The sequence below is a fragment of the Mobula birostris genome, chromosome 2 (assembly GCF_030028105.1).
Source record: "Mobula birostris isolate sMobBir1 chromosome 2, sMobBir1.hap1, whole genome shotgun sequence".
NCBI classification, from domain to species: Eukaryota; Metazoa; Chordata; class Chondrichthyes; order Myliobatiformes; family Myliobatidae; genus Mobula; species Mobula birostris.
The window spans coordinates 48,182,835-48,195,886 of record NC_092371.1 but is presented as its reverse complement, the minus strand read 5'-3'; the positions used below and the strand labels follow the sequence as shown (position 1 = coordinate 48,195,886).

The 13,052-nt window shown below is 41.3% G+C and overlaps 1 protein-coding gene across 1 annotated transcript in view; it reads right to left on the bottom strand.

Annotated features, from left to right (window-relative positions):
- ada (adenosine deaminase) overlaps positions 1-12,326 on the bottom strand; it is a 71,732-nt gene extending 59,406 nt beyond the window's left edge. Inside the window, exons 1-2 of the mRNA XM_072240474.1 lie at positions 11,939-12,326; positions 938-999 (exon numbers count right to left, since the gene is read on the bottom strand). Of these exons, the coding sequence (XP_072096575.1) occupies positions 938-999; positions 11,939-11,986 (110 nt within the window). The 5' untranslated portion in view covers positions 11,987-12,326. The remainder of the gene's footprint in view (positions 1-937; positions 1,000-11,938) is intronic.
- Positions 12,327-13,052: the final 726 nt, after the last annotated feature.

Genomic DNA, 13,052 nt, shown 5'->3' with positions numbered 1-13,052 from the left:
ATTGCTTCTTCACTTTACGACATTTCGGGTTACGAACTGTTTCGTAGGAACGCTCTACCTTCGGATGGCGGGGGGAACCTGTAAGTTACAAGCTGATGTGATATTTTTACATTCCTGTCAGACTCTATATTTATTAAGCATGCAACATGCAGCTCAAGAAGAATTGCGGTTAAATAAAGGAAAGAATCATCCATTCAGTTTTATTCACTTTCCACTTGGTGGGGGGAGATATTGCAGGTAAATAACAGACCTTTTGGGGATCGGTGATGGGAAAATTAGAGCAGAGCAACAAATCTTTAAAGCACATCATACCAGAACTAGAAATCCTTGGTACAGGACAGTCATAGATTAAAGAGAGAATTGAAAAAGTCAAAAAGACCTAACCCATAGTAAGTAACAAGGATATCTGCGCATTCAGTATGCATGAAACAAATTCCCTTATAATCCCAGTCAGAAACCAGAAATACTAAATGATCTGTTGAACAATCTGAAAATTCTCATCTGAAGAATGACCTGTGAATTAACCCACCGTTTATTCCAAAAATACAGACATACAGCCAATGCTTAGATTTTGGCTTTTATCTTAAATTTTCATATGTCCACATTTCACTTTTGTTGGAATCATGACCCTTAATTACATCTTCAACCATAATTATTGCAAAAATACCAACAACATACTTCAGGAGGGATTCTAACTATTCCTAGTTCAATAGCTTCAAAATATTCTTAAAGAACTGTTAAAATGATCAGAAATATTTCAGCAATAAATTAGTTGATTTGCAGACTGATTTTTCTTTACAGAACTTAAAATAGTTAACACTTCTCACTTCTGTCTTAAGTGCATGGCATAAGCTTGAATCCAGCATCCTTGGATCTTTTTCCAATGCAAATGCCATGTCTAACTGACATTTCAACAGCAAACTATACATCAACTTACTTGCCAAAGTACAAAATTGTTTCAGGTTTTATCGCCCCATCAAGATGAAGGTGAATTTCTACCTGCAAAGAAAAGACATGAAAATTCCATGTTAGTTATATGATTCCTGTACAAACGTATTAAATATGGAACTGGTTTACTACAATAATGGTTGTGAATCTAAAAATAATAGGAATGAATAACAAAACCATGGCTGCTCTTCAATCGCATTGACTTCTCCACCCAATCCCAATGTTCTTCAGTTTCTTTGAGAGACTAAAAATGTACTGAATTTTACTTTGAACTGACTTTCAACAACTGAACATCTCCTGTCCTCTACAACTATCTTGAGCTTTCTCCTTTTGTCAGCCCCAATGGCTGTGTCAGTCCTGAAACAATCCAACCTGAATGGATAGCCTTTCAATGTACAAATCTTATAAAGTGGTCTCAGAAACATGTGGTTCAATGAAATCACTTCTCAGTCATCTACACTTCACTGTAGATCAATTCTAATCAACCACTTCTTGTTGATATAAAATTCTGTTTCCAGAATCCACTCTAGCGAATCTACATTTGTATCACCTCAGGTATGAAGATCAAAACTACACAAATTACCATAGGTATGGCATCACTTGTACAATTACACATATTATTTTCATCAAAAGCCAACATTCCTTCCACCATGATGGTTGCTCTGAGTGCATTATTTTTTGTGCATTAATTAAGACAGATATGGCAAGACAAATGGCATGTTGATACCATAGTACGTGGATGCTGTTAAAATCCTGTGTTATCTAAGGCCACTACATTGCATTAACTGTCTGCAGCTCAAGGAACTTCAACTCAAAGGTGATGGAGGAGGAGAAGATGGCGGCGTGACGCAGTGCGAGTGGCTGCTCCGGAATGATATCTGTATTCGTTAAGTAGGGTACCATGCACAATCCTGATTTAATGGAGACGGACGTGAGGGCGCGGAGGAACATCTGGAGAAACTTCTGAAATGCCCGCTTCGCTGCCACTGCTACTGTGTGGTCCAGAATCTCTGGAGGAGTAGGCCTCTGAGTCCTCGGCTTTGCTTGTTTTGGCGGCCGGGACGAGGTCAAAGGCGCTCGGCAGTGGATGGCGCTCGGGAGGCTGTATCAGAGGGGCTGGTCGGAGGCTCGATGTTTTCGGACGGACTCAGTCGGCTGTGGTCGGGTGCTTCCAATGCATCAGCAGTTGTCAGTTGTCGGTGCCTGGAGGTTTATGGCAGGGGAGTTTCTCCCTTTTTGCCGCCTGCTATTGGGGGCTATAGGAGTCGATCAGGACTTGAGACTTTTCTTTTTACCGTGCCCATGGTCTGTTCTTTATCAAATGATGGTATTGCTTTGCACTGCTGTAACTGTATGTTATAATTATGTGGTTTTGTCAGTGTTAGTCTTTGGTTTGTCCTGTTTTTGTGTGATATCATTCTGAAGGAACATTGTATCATTTCTTAATGCATGCATTTCTAAATGACAATAAACGAGGACTGAGTGTCCTCATAATCTAATTTAATCTAATGACTAGAGTCCAAAGCTAAAACTGCCATTCATTAGGGAATGGTATAGTTAATTGGACTGTGATGCAGGTGGCAATCAAATCCCCTAGATTACGTTATAGCAGCCAGACAGAGTGGTCAAGTATCACTTCAGGATCTGGGAGGGCACTCTGCCACTCTGCTGACAAGGGAGAGATCTGGGAACCAAGAACAAAGAAGTACGGTGAAGGAAGTTCACATGATCAACACTCCGGTAAGTGTCAATGAAAAAACATAGCTGAAACAGCTTTATTTCCCACCGTGAGCTGTGTAACTGTGAACCATCTGCCGAACAGAGCAGAAAAAAGGGGAAGTTCTGGTAACTGACAAGCTGGTCAAACTGATAAATTGCCAAGTTCAAACAGGCACCCTGATAATTAAGGAAGTTGCTATTGAGACAATAGTGGAACAGCACCAGCAAGAACTGGGAGTTAAAGAAACACTTACCTTTATGAACAAGGACTACAGGAAGAGCTGAAACCTATTATTCATGAAGTGGAAGCATTGCATTCAGAAAATAGTAATAGTTCAAAAGGTAGATGCAAAATAAATAAAGACACGGTATTTCTTCATGGCAAGAAATTGATAAATGCTGCATTCAAAAGTGTCTGGGTATCTTTGAACACAATTCACTGAAAGCTAATGCTTTTCCTTCAGAAAAGTGATGCCAAGGTAACACCAACTACAACATCAATGATGTATTGAAAAGAGCCTAACGTTGGGTATCTTCTGCCAATGAGCACACTAACATCTATTGATGAGGTGCAAGCAAGCAAGTTTGCAATTAGTTTTATGGCATTTCTGTTCTCCAAACTCTAAAAGTGACTTGATTCACTGCCATAGTGACCCTCTAAATCCCTTCTACAGCCCTTTCCTGCCCCCAAATCCTCGTAGGTTTCACTGACTGTAGCTGAGGTTGCCTAATGCCAGAAAACCACAGGTTGTCAAGCTACGGTATAGGACACTCACTTGGTCTCCCTACCCATGGCTGGCCAATGTAAATTGCACTATTGCTTCAAATCCACAACTATATATGTAAATAATCGCAAAGGACAGGGTCCTGTACCCATTTGGACCTGTAATTGAATTTAATCATTTTGGGTCTTCCCTAACATTACTAATCATTGCCTGGAAGTCTCCAGGAATCACAATTAATTCCCTGGTTACTGGGGCATACACCAAGGAGACAAGGGGCTTTCAAAAATAGTATGCTTTCTCCTTCTACAATTTTTGAATGTTTTCATTCATGAGTTACGGAAGTACTGCAGGTGAAATAAAAGGCCATTCTACTGGATTAGGTGGTTGAAAGCAGGAGTCGTGCTAGGAAACCTTCAGGAATATGGCCAGCCAAACTTAGCAGCCCTACTTTAAGTACATTTGCCTTTTGAAACACAGGTTACATTGAAACTGAGTCAAGGAGGCCAAATTCTGACAAACTGAACAAGCAACCAAATTCAGCAATTCACTTACTGCAATCACATAAAGCTTAAGCATTTAAAAAGCAATTAGGATACTGACCCTCACGTTCACTTGCTTAAAGCAACAGCTAGACACGATTCTTGATCCAAGGCCAACATAAGCAAATTTCGCCCGACCATTATACATTAAAACAAGAGCAGCATTGTAAATAGATGAAGGTATGGAACAAGATATGCCTGGATTAATGCAAATAGATGTTAGAATTCTGTGATGTTGCACTGCTAGCTATCTTCCCATTCAAATTGCCAGTCAAACTCTTGCCCAGGAAGGAAGCATGCAAGATCCCACTCCTACAGTAATATAAGCAAAATCTTTTTAAATGTACCTCAAATTACTAAATCTCCTTAAAAAACATTTAAATTTTCACAATGTAAGGACAATGTGCAAGTATAAGAATGTATTTGGGAAAATGGACAAAGGCTTGGTAAATGGATCTGGGATGAAGGGTCTCGGTTCGAAGCGTTGACTGTTTGCTCTTTTCCACCAATGCTGCTAGCCTGCTGAGTTCCTCCAGCATTTTGTGTGTGTAGCGAAGGTTTGGTAGAGTTAAGTTTTTAATGATTAACTGAAGTGAGGAATTTAAAAAGTTGGGAATTGTTGGGCATGGAATTCCAGACCTTGTTGCCATCATTATATGAAGGTGCTCTCTATGGTTTGATCTGGAGTCTGTTAATTTATGAAAATTCCTGGAGTTCCAGAGATTTGCTTGGGAATTCCAGGTCACCTGAAGAACTCGTGCTTGATACTGTGTGCCAAAAGTCAAGCCCTGTGTGTACACCCAGGCTCAAGACTTTCAGTTCTGTAGCTCACTAACTCTCTTTAATTCATTCCACATGACATCAGGAGCTGACATGACATGAAGCAGTCAGAACTTTTAGCTTGAGATGTCTGAAGATCAGCTTCTTGGAAAAGTGTGCTAATGGGAATGCTCAGCAGACCAGGATTGGAGAAGTGGGAATGTCACAAAGGGAAAGAAATGGAATGAAGGATAAAGATGGGAGTGGGTGGGGCATGAGATCATGAAGCAATTCAAATGACTTGGAACTTAACCAGATACAATGCACATCTCTGAATGCAAGGCTGATTAGTGACCCTAAACTACCATTTTGTGTATCAATTGCAAATAAAAATTCATTTGGGCCTGTTTTTAAATATTTGCGTCCATTTCTTGGGGGGAAATAAAAGTCCCAATCATTTGTATTTTGGACCAGGAACTTTCCATCATGATTCATGATAGCAACCAACAGGAATTCTGCAGATGCTGGAAATTCAAGCAACACCCATCAAAGTTGCTGGTGAACGCAGCAGGCCAGGCAGCATCTCTAGGAAGAGGTACGGTCGACGTTTCAGGCCGAGACCCTTCGTCAGGACTAACTGAAGGAAGAGTTAGTAAGAGATCTAACTAACTCTTCCTTCAGTTAGTCCTGACGAAGGGTCTCGGCCTGAAACATCGACCGTACCTCTTCCTAGAGATGCTGCCTGGCCTGCTGCATTCACCAGCAACTTTGATGTGTGTTGCATGATTCATGATAGGCCCTGTGCCAACTCCATAACATTGTCTGAATATGATGATGTCCTGCGACTCATTACTCCTTGTTCAACAGAAGTACTAACAAATGCCAATGAAGGTCTTAAAACAATTCCTTAATTTTTCATGTCGAACACAACTGCAACCCATGCAGCAAGCTGGTGGTTTGCTCCCATTCACAGGTCCAATCCCAGCAATGGTGTATGATCAGCTGCTTTCATATGGAATGTACTTTATCTTCTGCCCATCCCCACCAACACATCCTGTTTCCCCCCCCTCCCCCCCCAACAACAACTCATCTTTCACTCATCTGAAGGTCGGCTGTGAACTCCTGCTAATCCACAGTCCCACCCAGTTTTGCATCCTCAGCAAATTTAGGAATACAGTGGGTTCCAGTTAATTAGAATACAATGGGACCAGTACATTTTGGCCCAATTAAGTGACTGCCCCAATTAGCCAAAGACATACCACCATTTAACTGAGATACAATTTATGTATTTTAATAAAAGATAGAATAAAATAGAACAATACCAATATTACAACATTACCATAAAATTGTGTTTTAGTACCTAATAGTTATCAACAGAGGAGTTTTTCCAGCATATGCTGCTAAGATCTTTTGATTGACTGTAAAAGAACAAAAGGAGCACCACACCTATTGCAAATAATGGACTACCTTCGTACAATGCTTTTGAAAATTGTATCCTCCAAATCTTCATTTTCATTGTAACATTTAACATGATTATTGAAACCTTCACATTCTTTGTAGTTCTTAACTTGATGAAGTAGTGAAATTGTTTCATTTTCATTCCTGACCATTTCTGACATTTCCAAGCCTGAATACTTGAAACTGCAGTGAGCACAACAGTTCTGAATTGTCTCACTGCCTATTTCTCACCAACAATCAGTGACAAAAATCACTGTTTTTTTGAACACAAACACACACATGTTCTAAACGTGGTGTAGTGTCTAATGGCCACACAAGTGCGATGTTCGGCAACAGTCTTCATTGGTTTTTCCTTAGCTATTCTAACATTTGCATCTTCCAAAACCCCAGTACATCTTTTAAATACAAATTTCCTTTCATAAACTGACATTGAGCATTAATACTGCTGGCCAGTCATGTAGTGGACTTTAAGATGACTGCCCCTGGGTTCGAATCCGGCCAGGTCCTTCTATGCTTTCCATCTGTGGTGGGTTGAGTGTTGAGCTAGCCCCTCTATAAAAAACAGACAAAATGCTAAAGGAATGGCAAGGTTGCCACCTGATGCGCCTCAAGGCACAGAGAGGAATAACAATCGCATCTAAGCGATTCTAATCCATGTGTTCTAGTATCACAGCCTTTAAAACAGACTCCAGCATTTTTGCTCTTACTAATATCAAGCTATCTGGTATTTTCCTCTCCATTAGAGAATAGTGAAACCCCATCTGTCGCCAACAAATTTTCAAGAAGCGTTTCAAAATCTATGGATTTAGGCCTTAACAATGAACATGTCCATTATCTCCACACTACCTATACTGAAATGTAGATCATCAGACCCTGGGAATTAATTTAATCACTTTTCGGTCCCATTAATTTCTCCAGCACTTTCTTTTTCCATTAATACTAATTTACTCTAATTCATCCTATTCAATAGTCTCCTGGTTCCTTTACATTTCTGGAATTTTGTCTGTGCTCTTTCCTATAAAGACAGAAAAGTGCTTATTTTAATTGCTCAGTCGTTTTTTCAAACTGCATTATAAATTCACTTGTTTCTGACTGAAAGCAACCTATGATTATCTTTACACATAAAATGCTGGAGGAACACACTCAGCAGGTTAGGCAGCCTTCTTGGCAATGAATGAACTGTCGACATTTTGGACAGGAAAGGAAGGGAGAAAATGCTAGATTAAAAAGGTGGGGTGGTGGAAGAAGGATAGCTAAAAGGTGATGGGAAGCCAGGTGGGTAGGAAAGGTAAAGGGCTGCAGAGGAAGGAATCTGATAAGAGAGGAGCATGGAATACGGACCACATGAGGAAGTTCTTATCTGACTTTTCTTTCCTCTTTACATGTCTTTAGAAGCTCTTATGGTCCACTGTTTGTTCATTGCAACTTTATTCTCATACTTGATTTTGGCACTCTTAATTAATCTTTTGTCTATTTTTGCCTAAGTTTAAACTGCTCCCAATCATCAGCCTTAATACTTTTCCCTCAAGCAACTTCATATTGCTCCTTTTTCAGCAGCAAATACTATCTTTAACTATTTTAACTGGGCCATAAAGCAATGTTCCTGCATCTCTTCCTATGTTAACTAGTGCTGGATTATCTCTGCTCTGTATCTTGTGGTTAAATGTGATACCAAGATAACAAACAGACTGCTTCAGCCTCAGACAACTGCTAGGGAGAGAGATGAAATCTATAGTTAGCAAACAGAGAAAAGGACGACTGGGGAAAATGGGGATGGTCCAATTACAACTAGTGTGAATATTCTTTAAATAGTGGGACTGATTTCACAATTTTGCTGGTAGCTCATGATTTCACATTAGCACTATGTGCAGAACCCATTTAGTATTAGTATATAGTATTTAGGATTCCAGATTCTGACCAAACAGACGTTGCAAGTTCAAAGTAAATTTGGCGGACAGAATTAAGGAAAACCCCAAGGCATTCTACAAGTATGCGAAGAGCAAGAGGATAAGGATATCGAACTGGAGGAGATGGCAGAGGTACTTAATGAGTACTTTGCTTCAGTATTGATGCCTGTGGCCATCAAACTTTACAACTCCTCCCTTGGAGAGTCAGACACCCTGAGCCAATAGGCTGGTCCTGGACTTATTTCCTGGCATAATTTACATATTACTATTTAATTATTTATGGTTTTATTACTATTTAATTATCTATGGTGCAACTGTAACGAAAACCAATTTCCCCCAGGATCAATAAAGTATGACAATGACTATTCACTACAGAAAAGGATCTTGGCGATTGTAGGGATGACTTACAGCAGACTGAAAAGCTTGAGCATGGGAATATTAAGAAAGAGGATGTGCAGGAGCTTTTGGAAAGCATTAAGTTGAATAAGTCACTGGGACTGGATGAGATGTAACCCAGGCTACTGAGGGAAGCAAGAGAGGAGATTGCTGAGCCTCTGGCGATGATCTTTGCATCATCAATGGGGACAAGAGAGGTTCCGAAGGATTAGAGGGTTGCGGATGTTGTTCCCTTATTCAAGAGAGGGAGTAGAGATAGCCCAGGAAATTATAGACCAGTGAGCCTTACTTCAGTGGTTGGTAAGTTTATGGAGAAGATCCTGAGAGGCAGCATTTATGAACATTTGGAGAAGCATAATATGATTAGGAATAGTCAGCATGGCTTTGTCAAAGGCAGGTTGTGCCTTACGAGCCTGATTGAATTTTTTGAGGATGTGACTAGACACATTGATGATGGTAGAGCAGTAGATGTAGTGTATATAGATTTCAGCAACACATTTGACAAGGTACCCGAGCAAGGCTTATTGAGAAAGTGAGGAGGCATGGGATCCAAGGGGACAATGCTTTGTGGAACCAGAACTGGCTTGCCCACAGAAGGCAAAGAGTGGTTGTAGGCAAGTCCTATTCTGCATGGAGGTTGGTGACCAATGGTGTGCCTCAGGGATCTGTTTCTGGGACCCCTACTCCTTGTGATTTTTATAAATGACCTGGATGAAGAAGTGAAGGGATGGGCTAGTAAATTTGCTGATGACACAAAGGTTGGAGGTGTTGTGGATAGTGTGGAGGGCTGTCAAAGGTTATTTCTGTTATAATATCTGTTATCTGGAGGAGAAGATGGCGGAGCGACACAGCGCGCACAGCTGTCCGGTGAAATTATATCGTATTTGTAAGTAGGATGCCGTACGCAATTCTGATTTGATGCAGACAGACGTGAGAAGCCACAGAGGAACATCTGGAGAAATTTCTGAAATGCCCAGTTCGCTGCCGCTGCTACTGTGCGATCGAGAATCTATGGAGGGAAAGCCCCAAAATCCCCTGCTTTGCCTGCTGCTGGCGACCAAGGCTGGGGTCGAAGCGTTTGGCAGAGATGATGCTCGGTGTCGGAGGGCTGATCGGAGCTCAAAGTTTTCAGACGACTCAGAGTCGGACTATGGTCTGGCATGGCAGGGAGAGTTTTCTTCCTCCTCCCGTCTGCGTGAGATGTGGGACTTTCGAGAAACTTTGAACTTTTTTTACTGTGACCATGGCCTGTTCTTCATCAAGTTATGGTATTGTTGCACTGTTGTAACTATATGTTATAATTCTGTGGTTTTTGTTAGTTTTTCAGTCTTGGTCTGTCCTGTGTTTCTGTGATATCACACCGGAGGAATATTGTATCATTTCTTAATGCATGAATTACTAAATGACAATAAAAGAGGACTGCGTGTCCTCATAATCTAATCTGTCAAGTAGGGGACCATGCACAATTCTGATTTGATGGAGACGTACGTCAGAGTACGAAGGAACATCTGGAAAACTTCTGAAATGCCTGCTTCACTGCCGCTGCTACTGTGTGGTAACCGGAATCTCCAGAGCAAAAGGCCCCAAAATCCTCAGCTTTGCTTGTTTCAGCGGCCGGGGCTAGGTCAAAGGCGCTCGGGAGGCTGTATCGGAGGGGCTGGTCGGAGGCTCGAAGTTTTCAGACGGATGGACTCAGCGTCGGCTGTGGTCGGCTGCTTCCAAAGCATCGACAAGTTGACAGTCCCTGGAGGTTTATGGCAGGGAGTTTCTCCCTTTTGCCGCCTGCTATCGGGGACTCGGGAATCGATCGACTTGGGGATTTTTGAGACTTCTTTTTTACTGTGCTCATGGTTTGCAATCGGCAATCACTTCTGATCTGCGCCGACATTTATGTGCCGGGCAGCACCTAATTAATTAGCATGTTTATTTCGGCTTTTTTCTTAAAGATGTGCTGTGTGCCTCCCGGCTACCCCTACGTGCTTCGCGGCAATGTATCAGTCAGCGGCCTAGAGGGTGGGTGCCACTGCACCACCCCAACCTGCGACGACTCAGTCTAACACACCATCATCAGTGTGCTCGATGTGTTCCCAATTCCCGTAAGTGATACTACACAGTACATACATTATTACTTTATATAGGCTGTGTATTTTTACGTGTTATTTGATAGATTTGGCAGCTTCATAGTTTAAAAGTTACTGGAGAGCATGTTTATGCCAACAGCGCTTGTGTGAGATTTTCGCTACGGAGATCTGTGCAGCCAATCGTCGTAGAGAAGTATTTCTACTTTATATAGGCTGTGTATTTATCATATCATTCCTGCTTTTACTATATGTTACTGTTATTTTAGGTTTTATGTGTTATTTGGCATGATTTGGTAGGTTATTTTTGGGTCTGCGAATGCTCACAAAATTTTCCCATATACATAAATGGTAACTGCTTCTCCGCTTTACGACATTTCAGCTTACGAACCGTTTCATAGGAACGCTCTACCTTCGGATGGCAGGGGAAACCTGTATTTACTCAAATGCACAGATTGTATTTTCTACAATATTTACTATGTAACCACTGTTAGCTCAATAGAAGGTATTCACTATGTAGCCATGACTTTTGACCTGTTCACTATTAATTCATGAAGAGAACTAGAATGAAACCAAGTAGAGAGATGACAGTGGCGGGTAAGATGATGAAATATGTGGCAGTATGTCAATGCAAGACTAATTAAGAAATAACTGTGGTTAGGGATGAGAAGACATATGGTCCAAAAATGTAAACTAGGACATAATTAAATTGGGGAGTAAAACAACAGTGTAAAGTCAAGAGTGGATATATTGATGATATGTAATCACAGGCCGATTGGATATGATAATGTAGCTAAGATAGGAAAATTGCTATAAAAAGTGCTATGTACAAGGTTCGACGGGCAGTCAGCATCTAGTTTTCTGATTGTCTCAGTTTTGATTTGCAAATTAAAGTTTAAAACTACTTGAAAGATTTTCTGCGTCTCCTTGTCATTTGTGAGAAACGAGAAACCACGACAACATCTAATTTCTTTTAGGATTTACAGTAATAATTGCAAAAGGTTCTCAAAACCTTGGACATGATTTCAGCTTGCAAAGCTCGTTTTATACTAATACCAAAATATGCAATTTTAATAATGGCAATAATCCCTAAAATTTCAATTGTTTTAACTAGCAATTAATCTCCTTTAGGATTACAGCACCAATAATCTGTCCTGTTCCGAGACCAAACAAGCAGCCACTCCAAACCCCAGTTTTATACCGCCCGGAAGTACACGTGAACAATCGAAATAAATTGAATTTAGCAGACAAGTAAATAAAAACAATAAGCAGTCAAACCAATCAATCATTCTTGACCAGGATCTTTCTCTTTAGCCTAGGGTCTATTGTTACATATCTAGTTTCGGTTAAGCGGTTTAAAATAACTTGCAACTGCCCCGCTGGCAAAGCAACAAGTCTGCTTGTCTTACCCTAGGTTTGTTAAATATCTGTCTGTTGTTTGTCGAGTTCTGTGCCATGCTGAGGCGAGTACTTCCCGTGAACCAAACAATTTCGGAGACGTAAAGTCGAGTTATCTCCTCTTGTATAACCAACAGCCCAGCTTCCAGTCACCTAGGGCCATTTTATAGACTTTGTTAGTCCCGCCTTGAATTCTGGTGCTCCGCTGTTTCCCGTGGACACGCCGACGGTGCGGTTAACAAATGGGGAGTTCCAGCGAGAACGAGCCGAAGTAAAGTTAAAACTGGCTCACAATGGGAATTAAAGGATTAGCAGGAAACGTATCCCTGGCTACCACTGTTACATCAGAGCGTGAATCTGCTTATGTCAGTGTTAAACAGTTCAGACCGATTTACCGCGAGTAATGCCAGTGTATGTTTGAAACTCATGACCCGTTCCACTGATTCCCCCCACCCCCTACCGGTGAACAGCGCTTGGATTCCGGAGCCATTTGTTTCTCTTTTTTTGCCCCTTCCCACTAGCCGATGGGTCCTGAATATATAATCTCCGTACTGTATAACGTTTATTGCTATGCTGCAAAAAGACTGTCATGATATTTATATCCTGCGAATGTATGGCTTGGCTTACACACCAAACTTAAACCTACGTGCAATTTACACCCCGGCAAAAGCAATTTTAACCCTGCTCGAACAATGGCGCGCGGAGTGCAGGTCAAATGGTCATACAGTCACTTACTTGGAACATGTTGCCTTTAGGCACATTGCCATTTTAAGTTGCTCATCGTAGCCGGGAGCAGGGCACCAGCAAAAAAAAACAAGCCCCTACTTTACTGTAAACGTGATAATTATGCCACGAGTATATAAATAGCCTCCAAGAGTACCAAAACCTAGTCGTGGGTTGGAGGCTTACGTGCCTCAATGACATGGAGAGCCATTTTGGCTGGCTCTTGGTAGGGCCACCCATGCCATACAGATCAAAGCATAGAGGACAGACTACCAACGATCCACCAGTCCTCCAGGTTGGTGGGGGGGGTGTCAGCTCAGGGCTAACAACCCTAACTGGTAGAACAAAATTGTTATGGAAACAGCAATGAAGAATCCTTTTACATCTAAGTGTGATGATACT